General features: G+C 48.9%; 1 protein-coding gene across 7 annotated transcripts in view; it reads right to left on the reverse strand.

Moving 5' to 3' along the window:
* Nucleotides 1–19,859, reverse strand: part of NTRK3 (neurotrophic receptor tyrosine kinase 3) — a gene marked incomplete at both ends in the record, with an annotated part of 373,663 nt that overhangs the window by 286,053 nt on the left and 67,751 nt on the right. For all 7 annotated transcript variants that reach the window (XM_082857937.1, XM_082857936.1, XM_082857935.1 and 4 more), the window contains 2 exons: nucleotides 11,403–11,474; nucleotides 11,972–12,046. In XM_082857937.1, coding sequence (XP_082714063.1) covers nucleotides 11,403–11,474; nucleotides 11,972–12,046 — 147 coding nt within the window. The remainder of the gene's footprint in view (nucleotides 1–11,402; nucleotides 11,475–11,971; nucleotides 12,047–19,859) is intronic.

Consider the following 19,859-nt stretch of genomic DNA (forward strand, 5'->3'; position numbering starts at 1 on the left):
CGTCCCCTCCAAAGTACATGCTGTTTTCACTCGTTCATTTACTCCCTCATTCATTCATTCATTCATTCATTCTTCAAACCTGCAATTAATATGAAAGAAGCATGATGTCATAAGACCTAGAGTTTGCACAGCATGGGGGAGAGACATACCTCTCCAAAGTGTATTTCAGGTCTAACCTGGACTCCTCAGGTGGGTTTCAAGGTCAATGTGGGGAGCAGCCCCTATTGGGAGCCAGGGGACTGCCATAGCTTAGGTCAGGGGTAGCACATGGCTTACCCCTGCTCTGGAAGACCCAATGCCCTTCCAACCCAGAATAGTCATGATGGTTGCATCGCCTAGACGGCCACCCAGAAAAGGCAGAGGCTCCTCAAAACCAAGGCAAGCCCCGAGAGACAAAAGGGTTAACCCAGGAATAAAAGAGACTTTCGCAAAGCCATCGAGAAGAAACCAGGAAGAAATACGAGACTGCCAGCCTGCTAAAGCATGAAGAGGGACAAAAATTAATGATGACTCTAAAATAGCCACGAGACTAATCTCATTTTCTAAATCTGTCCTTAACAAGAAAAACGGAGAAGAGAGATGTGGACAAATGGGAAGTAATGAAGCCTTAGGGGAGGGGGGAGGAAAAGCAAAGAAAATCTAGGATCATCAAGGCTGGAAAATACGGGCACATGGTCTAATCCCCAAGGCTAGGAGACACGCAGCCCAGAGGCCAGAGTGTTTACTCAGCATGAGACTGAGTCTTGAAAGGCAAAGCTGATGAAGTTACAGAAAACTCTTAAAGTTCAGTCTGGAGGCTCCTAGAGAACGGAAATACCTGAAATCAGAAAGAACACAACCTTTACATTGAACGTAGGGCTTTGACTACAAAAAAATGCAAAATAAATATCACAGACAATGGCCGGCAAGGGAGGTGTGTGGCCACACAGTCTGGGTCACATTGGGTCTGTCGCGGGTGGATCAGAATGTTGTCCGCAAAACAAAGTGAACAGAAATTATCAAGGAAGACGTGAGTAATCCCAGGACCACGGGGAGTCTGGAGGAGAGACACAAATGGAACAGAAAAAAAGAAACTCTATTTAGGAAGCTTGCCACCTGCCTCACGAGGGCCCAAGGAGCAAATCCTTCCCAGAGTCCCAGAGGGGCAATCACCCAGGAGACCCAGGGTGTGAGTGGGCTGGAAATTGACATTTTTTTTGGAGGCAGCAAATAAATGAGTAGAGACTAAGAAATTCCAAGTTGAAAATCTGGAGCTTGGTGAATTCTAGGGTACAAAACACATTTTGGGTTCAATAGGACAAAAAAGGATCCATTTAAAAGACAGCAAAGGCCCTGTCTGAAGTCATCAGATGTCACAGGAGCTGGGATATGGGAAGAATGCAGGGATCCAGGCAGAAATAACACCACTCGACTGCACTGGGAGGTATCAGGTGTTGAAGCTGCAAAAGTGGGCGCGAAATAATGAGATGGCCGAGCTCGGGCCTCAGAGTTCACATAATCTGGTCCACATCCCCTCCTTTCCCACTCCCATAGCCAGACTTTGTAATGGGGTCTGCCACCTACAGATATGGTCCTATCTGGGACTGGGGCCAAACACAGCCAGGGCTGGTGACATGGAAAGCAGCCCCATGCTGCCCTGGAAATGGGCAGATTGAATGTCTGGTGTTCCTGCAGGCACATATCATAAGTGTGGATTTATCCCCACCTGCGCTGTTCTCTTTGTTGAGCACTCATACTCTGTGACTACCTGATAATGGCCCTCTTGAGTGCCAGCCAGTAGGCTAAAGGGCATTGCCAGCTCCCCTAGACCTTGCTGGCAACCACGTGTAAAGGACTTGGTTTCAGGGACTTCCTTAGTAGTCTCCCACAGTCCTGCCAAAATATTCCCCCATTCTGAGAAGTGCTGCTCTGAAGCTTATTGCCTGACCTTCCTCTCCAGCTGGGTTCCAGAGAACTGACACCAGCCCTGGTCGGACCTGAGTTGGCCATGGTGAACAGATGGTAGAGTGGAGTTATGAAGACAACAGGTTCTGGAGCTCTAGAGGCAGCCCACCTAGGGCTGGCTTCTGTCTCTGCCACTGAGTAGCTGTGTAAATGTAGGCAAGTCACTTAACCTCTCTATGCCTTTAATTCCCCATCTGTAAAATGGAGACAATGATGGTGGCCACTTGCTGCTATGAACATAAAATGACATATAATGTGCATATAGGCTAATGCCTGATATATAATCAGTGTTTTCTAGATGTCCTTGGAACTCACTGCATTGGAATGCCTACCAGAGAAGTAGTGCGGAGGCGAGGGCCAGAATAAGCTGAAAATAGCTTTCCTCTGGCCTTGTCTTTGATGGCTCCAGATGCCACTTTTCTTCCAGGAAGAACTTCCCAAAATTCGATGAGGCCAAGTCTGGGCCATTTGGTAATACTACCTCATTTTACAGATGTGGAAACAGATTAAATGGGCTACACAGCTTATCCAGGGTCACAGATAACCCAGAGAAAGAGCAAAACCATGTGTAAGGTGTGATCATCCAGCACTGTCATAGCCAAATAGTACCTCTCACAACTGACAGGCAATCAGGGCCCAAGCCCCTCCCCACACGCGTGTGGACCCAAAGTTCAGCATCTTCTCCCTTCCTGACTCAAGCTTCCCACATCATTAGATTGCAAAAATCCCACCGCCTTCACACATGGCTCAATTTCCAAGTCCTGTTCCCTTGGAATTCTTTCAGCATTTACCTGCTGGCCAGACTAGATGGCCTGGAACCATGAACATGTGTCTACACAGCTCTGGGAGAAATTCCAAAACAGGAAAAGGGCTGTACTCATCCCACGGTGAGCAGCAGCCCCTGTGCCATAAGCAGGCCATCCACCCATCCAAACCCACACCTCCTACAATGCCAACCCCACGGCCACCTCCTCCATGAAGCCTTCTAAGCTGCTCCACCGCTGATCCACTGTCACACTTACAGGTTAAACCAGTGGCCCCTCCACTGCCTTGTATTGGAAGACTGGAGAAGGTACAGTGCTTCAAAGTTGTGAGAGATCACAGCTTTGTCACAAACAACCCACAAGCTCTAATAAAGAACTGCCACTTGCTTACGATTTTCCTTTCTATACATGTAAATTAGAGGACGTTCAAAGCCATCCTGCAGTAGCATCCCTCTCACTTGTGTTCTGAGACCCTCTCGAGTAGGACTGAAAGAAATAGGATGGCAGCAAAGGCTCCAAGAGTGAGTACAGTATGCACTCCTTGGTAGCCTACCCACCCCATGCACTGATCACAGCCACCATCGTTCCTGGTTTATCCTTTTCTCCTTTTTTTACCACAGCAAAAGTTTCTTTCTTTCTCATACTCCGTGTCCGCAGAAGGTCAGCTGTGGCTTTGCTCCCATAATCTCCCCAGCGAGACTCAGGCTAATAGAACAGCCTCTGTCTGGAACATTAACATCCTCTATCCCATGGCAGAGGGCAAAAAGACACGATGGACCAGGGGCCCTGGTCCACACACAGGCCCTGAAAGCTTCTGCTAAGGAAGGATGTGAGATACACACACACATACACACATGTACACACTCATCAGTTTTATTGATATGTAATTCACATATGATACAAGTCACCTGATTAAATGTGTGATTCACTGGTTTTTAGTATATTCACAGAGTTGTGCAACCCTCACTATAATCCATTTTAGAATGTTTTCTCATTGTCCCCCAAAGAAACCCCACACCAGTATATTCCTGACTTATCTTTACCATACTGGAGATTATAAACTATGAAGGCATTCTTTTATGCCCATGAGAATATGGCATAATATAAATCTCATTTGTCACATGTGGTATAATAACTTTTAAATGGCTAAGACCGGCTAGGTATAATACCTCACATCCCAGAAACCACACACCTCTCTCTAGGACGTCCTTGGAAAGGGTTCTTAACCCAGGGTCCAAGGGGAGTCTGTAAATCCCTGAAAATGCGTGAGAAATGATGTATGCATGTGTGTATGAGGATTCTTATGGGAAGAAACTCCATAGAATGATCATGGCAGAGCAGAGTCACTCACACACTCAACAAATAGCCGAGGACCACTGACCATGTGACAGGCGTTATTCTAGGTGCTGGAGCCACAGCAGTGGCCCCAAGTCCCTGCTCCAAGGAAGTTCATTCTAGTGGGGGAGACAGAGTATAAACAAGTAACTGAATGATGACATACCTTCAGATCATCAAAAGTAATAAGGGCCAAGGAGTATCCCTTCTAACATCCTTTATAATAAACTGATAATGATTAAAAAAAAAAAAGTAATAAGGGCCAAGGAAATGATGTAGCAAAGAGTGAAGTGAAGAAAGGCCACTCAGATTGGGAGGCCAGAGAGGTCTTGCTGAGAGAGACGTTGGAGGGAATGATGAGAAGGACCCAGCCCTGCAGAGATCTGGGGCAGGATATTCATCTGGGTTGGATGGATCAGCAAGCACCAAACCTCCAAGGGGAACATGAGCTTGGTGTGTTCAAGGGATTGAGAGAAACGTTCATAGGCTGCAGCAGAGGGCCAGGGAGAAGAGAGCAAGGAAAGTGAAGAGGGAGATGGAAACCAAATCAACTCGAATCCCGTGGCCACAGTAAGAGGTTTAGCTTTTATTATAAGTAAAGCGAGAAGTAATTGGAGGGCTTTAAGCAGCAGAGTGACAAGATCCGATTTATGTGTTTAAAATATCACTCTGGCAACTGTGTTGGGAATGAAATGTAGGTGACAAAGCGGAGGCAATAAAACCCGTTAGGAGGCCATCATCATAGAGCCAGGTGGCTTGGATCAAGACAGTCTATGTGGAGGGAGAGGGAAGTGGATGGTTATAAAGTATCCTATGGACTTGATGAATTGAATGGTGGAAGAGCGAAGGAGGGCAGGGAAAGGGAAGAGAAGAGTCAAAAATGACTCCTAAGGTTTTGGCCTCAGCAATTTGGTGGATGGTACCACTAAGAGAAACACAAAACACTGAGGGTTTGGAGTGAGGATGTGGAATGAAACCACGAATTCTGTTTTGGCCAAGTCAAGTCTGCCTTGTGTCTTAGCCACCCAAGTAGAGATGCCAGGGAGGCAGTTTGATTTATGAGTCCAAAGGGCCAGGATGGGAACAGGGCTAGGAATATAAATGTACAGGTTTAGCGCTAAAGTCCCTTCCACCTTTAACTATCTATGATTCTGTGAAATCAGAGACCAATGAGCAGGGGCGAAGTCATTAATAACAGCAAAACTACTGAGTCTTTTGTAAAGCACTGCCTTAAGCACTTTTCGAGCATCGTCTCATTTAAAGCTCAGAACAATCCCATGAAGTGGGAACTACTATATTCCCTTCAAAGGTCACGGAAGCTCTAGGACATGGACTTGTAAATCTAGGATTTGAACGCTGGCCTTTCCATCTCCAAAGCCCACACTCCTAACTGTTAGCTACACAGCGTTCAACGGCTAAGTGCTGCATCTAAGAGAGAGGAGGAAGGGCACGTGCGAAGAAAAGGTCATGGGACAAGTGTGCCAGTTACAACCCCTTTGGGACTTGGAGGAAAATCAGTGCAGAGGTAAGGGGCAAGAAGAGGCAAAAGTCTACTGATACAATATCTACACATTGTCTTGGAACCCAGGATGGGGTGGTTATTTCAAGGAGAGAGAACACCAAGTAATTTACAATGCGTAATAAATCAGTCTCACCACATGTTCACCCCAGTGGTCTCAGGAGAAATGTGTTGCTGACTCAGCCATGTCCTGAAAGGGCAGGGACTCTGGCCATTTCCTCTTTTCCTACCTGCCCAGTGTCGTTGCCTTTCTCTCCTTGTGAACATGACACTGTTGACACAATCGTGCCCAAATCTGGACATTCTCCCCTCCCCACCCCATTCCCCGCCCACACAGGTCAGCTCTGGGCTGGCTCTCTCAGCTGAAGACCTCCGTGTATGTTTGCTTACAACAAAGAGGGATAACAGTGTGACTTAGGGAGAGAAATCAAGCAACTGAACACAAGAAAGATCCCAGCACAACAACTCTAAGGGATTAAATAAATTCTTTTGGCTTGCTGGAATCTTACACTACATATTCTTGGAAGTAAGTGGGCCACAGGCTAACGTTAAGAAATTTCTTACAGCAAAGATATTCAGGTCGTAACGTAGCTGTTGTTATAGGATTTGACCTGAATAGGAAAAGAAATGAAACAGAGCTTTCTCAACAGAGCTCTTTGAGGATGGATGGTGCTAAATCTCCCAGGGGAGATAGCGGCTCTCTAATAAAACTTTAAAGACCCTCCTCCACCTGCCCCCCATAAGGAATTCTTGCTGTGAAAACTAGACAGAGAAAGAAAACATGCCTAGGAAGTAGAAAAGTCCAGGGACTTCAGAGTCAAAAGGATCAGAGTCCAAATCCTGGCTGTTCCACTAACTACTATGTGACCTTGGGGGAACTCAGTTATGACTTCTGAGCCTCAGTGTTCTCATCTATGAAATGGGGATAGGGGAACCCTAACTTATAGTTACCCTGAGGGGTGAGATCATATTTGCCAAAGCACCAGGTCCAGTCCTTGGCACGTAGTAAAGTTCTCAATCAGTATTAGCTGTTCCCTCTTCTCCTCAGATACCTGCATTTTTTACGCAATTCTGTAAAAATGTTAAGAAAAATTTTTAATTGCTTCAGTGAAAACCATTGTCCCTTCTGGCCCATGAGCTACAGTAGAAAGACTTCTGGAAAGAGAATCAGAGGACTTTGGTGCAGTTGTATTTCTGGTACTTAGAAATCAGACCCTCTCTGGACCTGTCTTCTGGGCTATAAAAGAAGGCTGCCTACCGCACTCCCCAACCCAGGATGGTAAGAGGATTAAAGGAGATAACATAGGAGAAAGTACTTTGAAACCATGAAGCGCTCTACAGATGAAAGGAAGTACCATCACTTGAGTGCAGTTCATAGGTAGACATCGCCATGACTCTACTTATGGGGACCCCAGACTGTGGCGATCTGGTCTCTATGTGAGACACCCCAGAGAAAACAAACCCCAGGAAGGAAGAGATGAGTCAGCTGCCGGGGGCGGGGGGGGGGGGGTGGGGGGCGGGTAGAAGATTCAGCAACCGATCCGAGTTCACTAGTGTTAGTGGGTGTGGTCTCAAGATGGAAATAAAGCGTAAGCTCATCAACTGCCACTGGGTGGATCCTTTCTGAAACTACCAGGGCTAAGAGGGGTCACATACAGTCTAGAGCAAGGGGGACTAAACGGAGACCACAGAGAATCTATCAGAGTTTATTCATCAATATTCAAGGAAGAAAGTCATCAGAGAGATTGTAGATAGGAGTATTCTAGTCACCAGAGAGATGCAGGACAGAAATCCAGCTTTTCCAGAATAAAGTAATGGTCAGAATCCCTATCAAGGCCACCTAATCTCTCTTCTTTGATTCCACGATCACCACCGCCAGTAATAACAATAGTTACGTCACTGTTAGCAGCTTCCATTTCTAAACTCTGATTATTTACAGGCACTGGGCTAAGTGCTGTATGTGCCTCGTATCATTTAATCTTTATCACATCCCATCACCAGAACAGGCACCATTTTTACATCCATTAGCAAATAGCCATTCCAATTACCTACTTGGAAAATCCCTATCCTTAAGAATCCTTGGGACTTCCCTGGTGGCGCAGTGGTTAAGAATCCGCCTGCCAATGCAGGGGACATGGGTTCGAGCCCTGGTCCAGGAAGATCCCACATGCCACAGAGCAACTAAGCCCGTGCACCACAACTACTGAGCCAGCACTCTAGAGCCCGTGCTCAGCCACCGCAATGAGAAGCCCACGCACCACAATGAAGAGTAGCCTCCACTTGCTGCAACTAGAGAAAGCCCTCATGCAGCAATAAAGACCCACACGGCCAAAAGTTAATTAATTAATTAATTAATTATAAAAAAAAGAATCCTTAAGATCAGGGAAAGGATATAGGGTCAAGAATATTCCAGTCTCTCAAAAAGTACTTCCCTTGGGCTTCCCTGGTGGTGCAGTGGTTGAGAGTCCGCCTGCCGATGCAGGGGACGTGGGTTCGTGCCCCGGTCCGGGAGGATCCCACGTGCCGTGGAGCGGCGGGGCCCGTGAGCCATCGCCGCTGAGCCTGCACGTCCGGAGCCTGTGCTCCGCAATGGGAGAGGCTACAGCAGTGAGAGGCCCGTGTACCGAAAAAAAAAAAAAAAAAGTATTTCCCTTGATGTGTAGGAATCAGTACTTCATTTTTCACACTCCAGAAAAGACAGAGAAAACAGAAGCGGTCAAAAAGAGATGGTCAGTCACTCGTAAACCTTGAAGAGTCCTAATCTCCAGCCTTCTTTGTGGCAGACCACCTGGCCTTCAAATCGTTGGCTCCTTTTCTGGCAGAGGAAAGAATTACACTGACTGATGCTACAGCAGCTTAGAGGTGGGAGACAGTTGAACCAATCAGAACAATTTGGATAACTTGACATTGGTACAGAAGGCAATGATCTCACTTCTGGCTTCTTATTGGGTACAGAGGGGAGAAGAAAAGACTTCTCAGCCATCACCCTAAGAAAAAAGAAGAAGAAGGGGGAAAACAAAAGCCGCCAAGCCAGGGCTCGGCAATTAGTGCTGGAGTAAGTGATCATCTTGTGATTGCTCAGCTGGGGCCTGAAGACTTGTAAATGCATGTAGAGGACAGAAATAGAAGATGCTGTGAGAGAGCAGAGAAACCTGGCCCATCTGCCAGGAGAAAATGTCCCGAATCTGCCGGGAAATTCACTCAGTCAGGATTTGGGGTTTGTCTTCGTAAGGAGTAAAAGTTAATAAACCAACCCATGAAGCCAGTGCATATGCCTCGACCTCTTAACTCACTTCTCTGCGATCCTCAGGCTCCTCCAGCAGCCCCACTGTGCCTATCAGAGCCCCTGGACCAGGTGCTGACCCTCTCACTTGATCTGAGCATCCAACTAGCCCCCAATATGCGGACAGGCCCAAACTGGGGCTGGACTGATGGTGACCCATCTTTCTCACTCTTGATCCCTTTGTGGCCAATACCAAGTACTTTGTCAAGAGCCGGCCAATGTATCCAGGAGAAAACAGTGCCCAAGGTCATGGGCAGGCTCACTGGTGTCATCAGAACCTATTCCACCCAGACCCTTCCTGCCCCCAAAGTCTTGGGAATCTTGCAAAGCCCCACCAGCCCGTCACTGCCACCAGCCAGCAGACCCAGATCATCTCAGAAGAGATGGTGGGTTGCAGCCCTCTTCTGGGATCTCAAGGGTATTCAAAGACAGGTTCTAGTACAACCCAACTTCAGAGACACCTTTAACCCAAGATGCATCTCCCCCCACCTCTGTGGTCCATGGAAACATGATGGGTCCGGAAGCCCTCTCAGCTGCCCTACGAGCTTCGGGTGACACAGTGCCCTAGCAGGCTCTGAGCACCAAGCCACTGTCGTCAAAAGGGACAGAGTCTCTCCTATGCTGGCAGCTTCTGTCCAAAGTATGACCCTAGACTGCAAACTGGCACTCCATGTGTCATATTCTGCCCACAGAGTAGTTCTGCCTGGCCCATGAGTTGAGAGATTTTATTTTTAGTTACCAGTATTTAAAACTTGAAAGGTTTCACTGGACCTCCAGCTCTTCTTGAAAAAAATAAAAAAGCAGTAAATCTGGCAACCCGAGGCCCCGCCTCCTCATGGCAGCAGTCAGCTGGAATTGCTTACAGGCTGCCTCTCGGGGGGAACACATGGTCCCCAGCCTCCACTCTCCCCACCTGGTCCGCCGTGGGCATTTGCCTTTGTGACCCTTGTATGAGTTAGTGTGAAAAGGAGACTTCTCAGAGGTCAAAAGCTTCTTCTCCTGGGATAGTTTACATTGAAACTCAAATCCCCAATAAAATAAACACCTGGAACATCCGGTCCAAGGCCCTCCTCTGGTCCCAGCTATGCCCCCAGCTGCGATGAACACACATCAGAAGAATCCCACCACAGAGACTCAATTAGGGCAAGGCGGCAATGGCTAAATGAGACAGCTGCAGGGGAGGCCTCAGTTCCCCACAGGTACTACATCAGTGGCCATACAGCGTGCTATGTCCAGAGAAAGGAAAGAAAGTTCAGCACAAAGCAGGGGTGGCCATAACTGATTAAAAAAATACTTACCAAGCACTCACTACGTGCTTGGGAAAACACACAGAGGCCCGGGGGTGAGGCCAGGGCCCCCCAGAAGAGAAACAACTCACCCACTGCAATTCTCCACGACTTTTCTTTTTCTCGACCTCCCCTCCACTTCCCTTGGGTGCTGTGTCTCTTCCTGTGAGACTCCTATGCAGCCGGGATGCCCTTCAAGTGCAAAGTGCCTGGGCCAGTACAACTCTCAAGTGGCCAAAGGAAAGATTCATCTGCACACCATTCCTCCATTTTCTCCCCAAATACAGTAGACTCCATCCCCCTGGTTCCTATGGAATCTCTGCTCTTGGAGAACATGCCCAGCAGATGTCCAAAATGGTCAACATCTGAAAAGAAGGCTTGACCGAACAGTAAGGACCCCCAACAGGTGCAGCATGTTGGCACTTCCCCTAGTCGCTGGCCCTAGGCTTCTTTTCAAGCCCACCTCTCCCCAGGAAATGGTGGTCCTCCCGTCTAATCCCAGAGTCTTCAGTCCAGAATTAGGCTTGGAGAGGAAACACCAAGCTCGTGTGATTCCACCCCTACAGGGCTAGACAGAGCCGAATGCCAGGAGGCCCCTCCACCATCAGACATGGCAGTGGTGGGAGGGGAGAGGGGAGAGGAGGGGGGCACACCCCCCCAGGGGATCAGGTGACATGGGGATCCCACCAGGGTCATGTCACCTCCAGCTTGTCCCAAAGCTGTGTGACCTTATATACAGGTGTCTCTGCTTTTCAGAGCTCTTCTCCATTGAACCCAGAATCTATTTCGACATGACACGTGGCCTGGCCCTGCTTTCCCCCTTCCAAACCCCACGCCACCACCCCAGTGCACACATCACACACATACACACACACACACTTACGGACCTACACATGGTCTCAGAAGTATAGTACTCACATCACACACTACACTTATATGGGGAATTTCCTCTCATTTACATTCCAATACAATTGCAAATTTCATCACAGGAAGTGAACACACTTGGGAGTGAAGAGACACTCCCTCCCGCTAATCCTTGGTCCTAGGCTCTTCCATCCAACTGGAACCTTACAGATCATCAAATCCAAACCCCTTGTGTTAAAAGGCAAAATCTCAGGTCCAGAGAAGTGAAGGGACTTGCCCCAGGACACAGTGGCAAAGCCGGGTCCAGATCTCAGGCCTTGGGCTTCACAGCCCAGGACTCTCTCCCGCCCTATGACCCCACCCACCCACTCTCTAAGGCCCGGGTCCCAGCTCTCAGCTCTACTTACATATAGCGCAAGTGGGGATTTTTGGCAAAGGCTCTGGGCTGGATGCTCCGAAGTCCTGAGTTCTTGATGGTCCTGGAGAGAGAGAAAAAGATGTTCAGCAGAGCTTATGGAGCAGAGAAACATCTCTGCTCTGGGCCAAGGCTGACAGCCAGTGAGGCCAAGACTGGACGGCAGCCGCCCGGTGAACTGAACGCATCTCTTCATCAGCAGCCGTCACTGGGTGATCCAACTGAGGGGGTCCAGTGGGAGGCATCTGGGCTCACACCCCACTGGGACCTGGGTCAGGGTGAGGGATGTGCCCGTCCTGGCAAGTGGGTAAGAATCTGGTCCACGACTACTGCGCTGCCACCCACTTTGTGCCTCTTCCCTTCCACCCCAAATCTCCCACAGCCACTTGCACTGAATCCAAAGGAGGAGGTGACTGCAAATGTCCTCCTCCACGGGGACCATCAGCCAAGCAGAGGGCTAGCCCAGGAGACCTGGGTTCAGGTCCTGCTTTGAAACCCAAACTATGGGCTGAGCCCTAGCCCATCCCACTCCCCACACACCCCGGGAGCTGGTGCACTCACAGTTTCTGGAGGCCGGTGTAGAGCTCCATGTCCACGGCGTTGAGCGTGTGCAGACCGCGCCAGTTCTCTATGTGTCTGCAGGGGAGAGGAAAGGCAGGGTTCAGGTCAGCAGAGGGGCCACGGGAAAGGCACTGGCTTTAGTGCCAGAGACCTGGGTTCAAATCCGGGAGCAGCCACCCATGAGCCAGGATTTCCACCAAGTCGCCAATTATCTCTGAGCCGGTTTCTTCCCCAGTGTGGTGTCACGCGTGCCACCTGGCTGATGGGCTCACTGCGGGATCCCAAGCGCCAAACTCATGGACAGCATTTAACGTTCCCCCCTCAGCTCCAGAAAAACGACTCTTTAAATTCTTGAGATCCAATCTCCCTGTGGGTCTTCCTGACTTAGTTTCCTTCCATTCTCTTTCATCCTTTTTCATATATAGGATTGTTTAAAGGACAGGCTTGTTTTCTTAAGTTCCTGCCCGTAAAGACAATACAAATGACGTGGTTTAAATAAAGGGGGTGTGTAGGGGGGCTTGCTGGTGAACATGGCTTGGGGGTGGAAAAGCCCAGAAGGAACACACACCTCCTCAGGGTCCCCCAGGGGCCAGACATTGATGACCCCCTTTGGGTGACCACGGCCCAATCCATCTGGAGTTCAAGAACATCAGTGGCTTGATAAGGCAGAATCAACTCCACAAAGGAGGGGTGACCACAGGCCTGGGTGTCATGGAAAGAACATGAGGCTGGCAGCCGAGAAGCCTGATTCCAGCCTCATCTCTGTGACTTAAGCAGCCGTGGCTTTGAACGTGAGCTTTCAGCTCTCTGGGCCTCTGGTGTCCTCATTTGTAAAGACAGAGGGTTGTACCAGATCAGCAGTTTCACCCCCACCTCTTCACAAAGATCTCGTTTTAGAACTTACTCCCAAGAGTCTTCATATTTAGCTCCCTAAACATGTATCGAAAAAGCACACACATTTATTAAGTAATAATTAATTCATCTTCTTGGATTTATTAATCCAAGATATAAATCACTGTTAACCAGAGCTTTTTATCAACAGGCATAAAGCAGCGCTGACTCACCCAGTGGATAAATTCCAGCCCAAAGCAAAGGAATTCTTGAAAGTACTGTTAGCATGGAAGGGCTTATCATGGGTATGCACTTGATTTCCTTTGTTCGTTTATTTGTTTGTTTTATATTGACAAAACACCAGGGACAAACATCCTCATTACTGCTTTTGGTGTCAAGGTGGAGAACCATCGGACTGTTGATTACCAAGGTCCTTTCCAGCTCTAGAGCTGTCTGAGCGAAGACCATTCATACAGACCTGCTACCCCAAGGAGCTTCAAGGGGCCACGGGAAAAGGCTTCCCACTGCCCAAGCTACCCTCCTGGGATCTGACTCTCCTGTCAGTGCCCCCAAAGTCTAAGCCTGCTCTTTGCAAGGAGGGAAAAGAAGTGACAGCTCACCCTGGGACAGAGCTACCCGAGGCACAGAAAAGTGGCAGCCACCTCCCCCAGACGTCTCCTCCCTAGCCCCACCCCACCCGTGGCTCTGCCATCTGCCATCAACTGGAGCCGGAGCCAGGAAGGCCACAGGGAGGTGGTGGCCAGGGCCTCTGGAAGCATTTCAGAGTCGCGCAGTAACAAGGTATGCCAAGAGCCCTTTTTGTACCACATTCTCTCGGAGCCCCTGCTAAGCAGCCAGACACACTGGCATCTGCTGGGGACATGGACCAGGTGGCCAGGTCAGTACTGAATTCCAACTCCAAAGCCTTCTCCCTGGAAGCCTCATGGCCCCACGACAGTTTGCTTGGTCTGGTCTCGCCAGGGCAGGGACCCTGGCTCCATGTCAGATGAAAAGGAAGGCCAGAAGTGGTAGAAGGACGTGGGCCAGCCCCACTCCCACCCAGAGTATTCACTGGTGCCTCGGTCCATGTAAACCACCAAGTAGATTGCAGTGTTTCTGCAGGCGGCCATTCATTCATGGGAGCCCAGCTTCAGACAAGAATCTACTTCCAACAAGCAGCTGTCAATCAAGTTGTTTAAATAAATGAAATCATTTTTCTGAGCCCACATTAGAATTCCAGAAATGTGTTTTTATTATGGCTGAGTTGTCAGTCATTATTGCATTCTAATACTTTACCCCTCTCAGCCCTCCTGTCCTTACGCCCACAAATGACCCTTCCCCTGCATAGGCACACACCGAGACATGGCAGGACAATGGCTGAAGTCCTTGGTGCAAAGGACTCCCTGGTCAATAGCATATGGTCCCTGCATCCTCTTTTGGGTCTGAGTTTTCCTACATGGGGGAATAGCACTTTTACAGCAATGGTGCAACAGTGTGGTTAGGAGTTGGGGCTCCAGAGCCAGGCCAGCAAACTACAAATTCCAACCCACCGCTCATTTCTGTACAGCCTGAGAAAGAAGAATCGTTTTTACATTTTCTTAAAAATCAAAAGTAGAATCCTATTTTGTGACATGTGAAAAGTATATGAGGGCTTCCCTGGTGGCGCCGTGGTTGAGAGTCCGCCTGCCGATGCAGGGGACACGGATTCGTGCCCCGGTCTGGGAAGACCCCACATGCCACGGAGCGGCTGGGCCTGTGAGCCATGGCCGCTGAGCCTGCGCGTCCGGAGCCTGTGCTCTGCAACGGGAGAGGCCACAACAGTGAGAGGCCCGTGTACGGCAAAAATAAAAATGTATATGAAATATAAATGTTCGTTTTCATATCTACTCATTTACTCTTTCCTGTGACCACTTTTCCCCACGAAGATGGAGGTGAGATGGAGCTGCAGAGACTCACCTAAGATATTGACTTTCTGGCCTTTTACAGAAAAAGGTTGCTGACCTGCGTAGCGCCAGGCTGCCAGGATACTATGTGACCCTGTCCAGGTTACTTCACCTGTCTGTGCCTCAGTTTCGTCATCTGTCAAATGGGGATAATATCAATGAAATACCTTCATCATAAGAAGGACATGAAGATTGAAAGGCTATGTTAAAAAGCCCTTTCGGCAGCTGGGATGCACAGTCAGTCTTCAGGTAGTGCCTGTGATGATTGTTTTTAAACCTGGGTTTTGTAGAGGCTGAGCAATCTTTTCTCAGTTTTCAAGCTAAAAAGGGCAAGCTGGTTCTGCTGGAAGTTGTCACCTCTCAGCAATCATTGATTAAAAACTCCAAGGGGCAGAAGGGTGGAGGGACAGTAAACCTGTCATTCATGACCTCCAGGAAAACTGTTCAAGCAGAAATTATAAACAGCTTCAGAGGATGCACAGACGGCAGTGCAGAGCGGGTTCCCAGGGAAAAGCAGGGTGGCGAAGGTGCAGCCTGACATTTGCAGTTGACGTGGGCAGGGCACCTGCCAAGTTTTCTCGATGACTCACCACTTGGTACCAGCCCGGGGGGGTCAGTTATGGTAACTCTGCTGGCTGCTTTGTGCTAATAGGGAGGCCATGAGTTTTAAGTTTAAAAGGCAGGCTCTAAAAATAATAAATAGATAAAGTATGAGAACAGTCTGCTTTGGTTTGGTTTGTGGTAAACAGTGGTTCCCTTCGCCTAGCACAGTTACATGTGACTTCTTTTTGTGTGCTTTTCTGGGTCGTCCAGGTTGTTTTCACGGAGCACTGATTTTGTCATTTGAAAAACAATCAAGAATGATGTTTTTGAAGGAAGGTTAGGCCCTTGAGCCTTGTACGGGGCAGTCACTGGTCACCCTGTTCCAGGACCCCAGGCTGCACCAGCCCCCCACCGAGCAGAGGCATCTCACATGCCTGCTGCCGCTGTGGGGAGACGAGAACTCAGAGCGATGCCAGGAACATGGGTCAGTGGGACCGCCAGATCCTGCGTCTGTCTGCTCAGGCAGTGTGTGGTGGTAGCTGCCCCACAGAGACCTGAAGCCTTGCTCTCAGTGTGACTCCAGGCTCCCATCCCTACTTTAATTACCTCCACTTTAGTCCCTTGAATACAATGGTTCCCAACTGGAGGCGATTTTGCCCCCCAGGGGACATTTGACAATGTCTGGAAACATTTTTGGTGGTCACAACTGGGGGACAGGGAGTGACACCGGCATTCACAGGGATGCTCCTAAACATTTCAATAATGCACAGGGCAGCATGCCCACCAAAGAATTATCAGCCCCAAATGTCCACAGCCTTGAGGTTGGGAAGCCCTGCTTTATTATACAAGGCTTCTACCTCAGATTCCATTGAAAAAAAAGTTTCATGGCTTCAGACATAATTTTGAAAATGATTGTTTTGCAGCAAACACCAAAAGGCCCCAGGCCAACACCAAAAAGCTTGCCTCTAGGTCACAGGGTCCAGGTGAGAGAAGAAAATCAAAAGCCATGGTTCTCAGGACACTCCCGTGACAAGGACATTACTTGAGAGGAAATGAGGGGTCTTTGGCCCACTGGACCTTGGCCCAAGCCAGGTTACACCTTCTAAAAGCAATAATGGTCTCTTCTCACCAAGCTCTGGCTGGAAGCCACTGCCTAGTGCCTTGTCCCTCCACTGAATGTCATCCTTCTGCATTTCTAAGGCCTCGTCATTGCATGGAAATACGAAATGTGCCATCCAGAGAGTCAACGCAATGCCCTGTCCCTGCCCTCTCGCCACTGCCCTTCCCTGACACCACAGAATCATGACTCTGCCAGGAGCCGATATGCAACACTGTTCCAGAGAGAGGGAGGAAGTGAGGCTTAATTCATGACAACACTGAGCTCCCAAGCCGGAGCTGGGCTTAGGGCTACAGCTCAGAAAACTTCAATGAGATCTTGGGGGTCCCATGGTCAAAGTACATGCTGCTTCCAGGTGGACTTGGGAGGAAAGGAGCCACTCCCAGTGGCTCACCCAGCAACCATTCCTGGAGCAGATAAACCCAATCCACAGTTGTTTCGGAGCCCTGTGGAAATGAGCTAGGATACAAATGAAGTATTAATTAATACTTTCACAGAGAATATAAAAATCCTTCGTGCTAGATTAAATCCAATTGTGCTTTTGTACCATTGCTTCTTCTTCCTTCTGTTTGGCTTGGGCCAGTATGGTAATGAGTTGGCAATCTCCAAGCATATAAAAATTAGATGGTACAGACTGTGGTCCCTATTTTAATTAAAAACATGCCATGTGGATACGTTTAAGAGTTGCTTATACCTCCAATATTTAAATCCTAAACACAGAAAACCCTAGAACACTGAGATGTTCAAGGCCATCCAACACCAGGGGACTAAGTTTGTTGGGGAGGCCCATGAGAGGGGCAAAGCACCCTTCATCTGGCAGAACTTTCCTCCTCACCTGGGTAATCAGCAAGACAAGGATTGGTTGGTGGGACAAGGGAGCATCCTTCCTTCCTTTAGATGTGGCAGGCCCAGTATTTCTTCATTTTCCCACGCTTTCCTCTCTCCTCCCTTGCTGTCAGATGGCTGTTATTTTCACTGTGATTCCTCACTGCTATTAATGAGCTGTTCTTCATAACCAAATTTTCCAGACAACTAAATTTAAATGCAAAACTTCTGCATGGGGCTCCCCTGGTGGTGCAGTGGTTGAGAATCATCTGCCAATGCAGGGGACACGGGTTCGAGCCCTGGTCTGGGAAGATCCCACATGCCACGGAGCAACTAAGCCCGTGCGCCACAACTACTGAGCCTGCACTGTAGAGCCTGTGAGCCACAACTACTGAGCCCGCGTGCTGCAACTACTGAAGCCCGCGCGCGTAGAGCCTGTGCTCCGCAACAAGAGAAGCCAACACAATGAGAAGCCCGCACACCACAATGAAGAGTAGCCCCCCCTCGCCTCAACTAGAGAAAGCCCGTGCGCAGCAATAAAGACCCAACACAGACAAAAATAAATAAATTTATTTTAAAAAACCCTCTGCGTGTTCAACTTCCTTGCTGAATGTTTCTTTTTTCCCAAAAAATTCATTATACACCTCCTTGACTTTTGAAGCAGAGTAAACAGAACATGGCTTAGATTTCCTTGATGATCCTGGATCATTGTGATCAACCCACCTAGCCCACTGAGCTGTAGCACAGTGACACCACTAGAGGCTCTCAAAGTAAGCAGAACCTGCGCCCCTACCCAAAGTGGTCCTACCCTGAAATGACTCTTGAATTCTAAGCGCAATTGCCTTCATTTTTAATGGTTTTCTGGCTCTTCTTTGCTATTGGGCTGTGCCCCCGGGGACCTTGCAACATGCTGAGACCAGTCTGCTCTGCAGTCCATTGGAGAACAGAGGTCAAGAGCAGGCACCCTGAAGGTAGGCTGACCTGGAAACGACACTCAGCTCTGTGCTTAGAAGCCTGATGCCTCTGGGCCAGTTACTCCAGCCTCTCCAGACCTCAGTTTCCTAACAGGAAATGCAACGGCCATGAGGATTAGATGAGGCCATGCCCACGTCCTCCATTCGGCTCTGACGCCTAGCACTAGTGCAATGTATAGCTGATTCTATGACTGTCTTTGGAACTGTGCCTTCAGTAAAAGTAAAAAGAATCTGAATAAGGATTTAAGGGAATATGAAAAACTTCAGGCACAGACATGCGTGCGCGCGCGCACACACACACACACACACATAGAAAAAGAGGTAGATATTTGCCCTTGTTTTCTTACTTTGTTTCGCATTCCCTTTCTGGATAATTGAGCTCTCCAGATAAGTAAGCATTCTTGTTGGTAATTCATAATTCACATTTTCCTGGTGGCACCATCACTAGTATATTATATTCAGTATATTCATTCTTGGAGCTGTATCCTGGCAGGAGGTAGCTGAAACTGGTGTTTCTCAGATGTTCTGTATATGAATTCTCCACGCCTCCAACACAGAACATAAGAGCTTCGGATAACAAGGCTCGACGGGTGTGGCTTCATCACCAGATGCCCCTGTCCCCTGTCAGACCTGAGGCTCCCATCACCTTCTCACCTGAATCCTGTTCTAAGACAGAGTTGGGTGCCTGGAGAAACTAGCCTGGAACCTCATTTTCTAATAAGTCAGCATTGGAGCACACACATGCATGAGCGTGCACACACATGCACGCGCACATACTTGCACACACACAAAGGATGTGCCGGGTGTTTGACTTCCCAGCCTTGCAGGCCAAGGAGGAAATTGATTTGTTATCCAGGCATATTATGTCTAGTGATCCAGACAGAAGCATTAGCTTTCAATTATCTGATATGTTTAGCATTATAAACAAACCGTCTGGAGCAACAGCTCCATGGAGCGCAGGCACCAGGGGGCTAGAGGAGAGCTGCATCGGATCACACCAGCCAAGTCACCCGGTTCTCCCTCCCTTGACAGCTGTCAAGGGGGATACTAGAAGCCTGGGGAGCCTTCCTGGGCTGGCAACCCCGGCATGCCAGCACGTGAGCACACCAGCTCTACAAGCAGCTGCCCGCCAAGGACCACGGTGAACCAGCCCCACATCACAGACACCCCCGGGACTGCAGAAAGGAACATTCAGATCGTGCGGTGAACAGATGGAAGATGGCAGCATCTGTGCCGGCTTCCTGATCAATTCCAAAGCTCGTGCCAGGAACGAACGGGGTATGTTTGTGTGCACACCTGTGCTCTTCAGGTGCTGAAATGCTGCGTCTCCTAACAGAGAAAAGGTCAAGGGCACACATCTGGAACTCAGCCAGCTCACTGGGGAGTCCAAGCTGCCCCGCTCAGGTCCCAGCCTGTGATCAGACTGACCTGCCCATCACCAGTCTGTCTGTTTCTCCCTATTTTCACTGCTGTCCACACATCTGCACGCCAGGGAGCCGCCGCCTCTAACTGCAAATGGCCACTGCCTCCTAGCTGGCCTCCCTGCTTTCACTCTTCTCCTTCCACAGTCTCTGCTCCAGAGTGATCATCCTCTCCCCTGCTTATAACCCTCCAACTGCTTCCTTTGGTCCTTACAATAAAATCCAAAACCCGGG

The sequence above is a fragment of the Leucopleurus acutus genome (assembly GCF_964270905.1).
Source record: "Leucopleurus acutus genome assembly, chromosome: 1".
Classification (NCBI taxonomy): domain Eukaryota; kingdom Metazoa; phylum Chordata; class Mammalia; order Artiodactyla; family Delphinidae; genus Leucopleurus; species Leucopleurus acutus.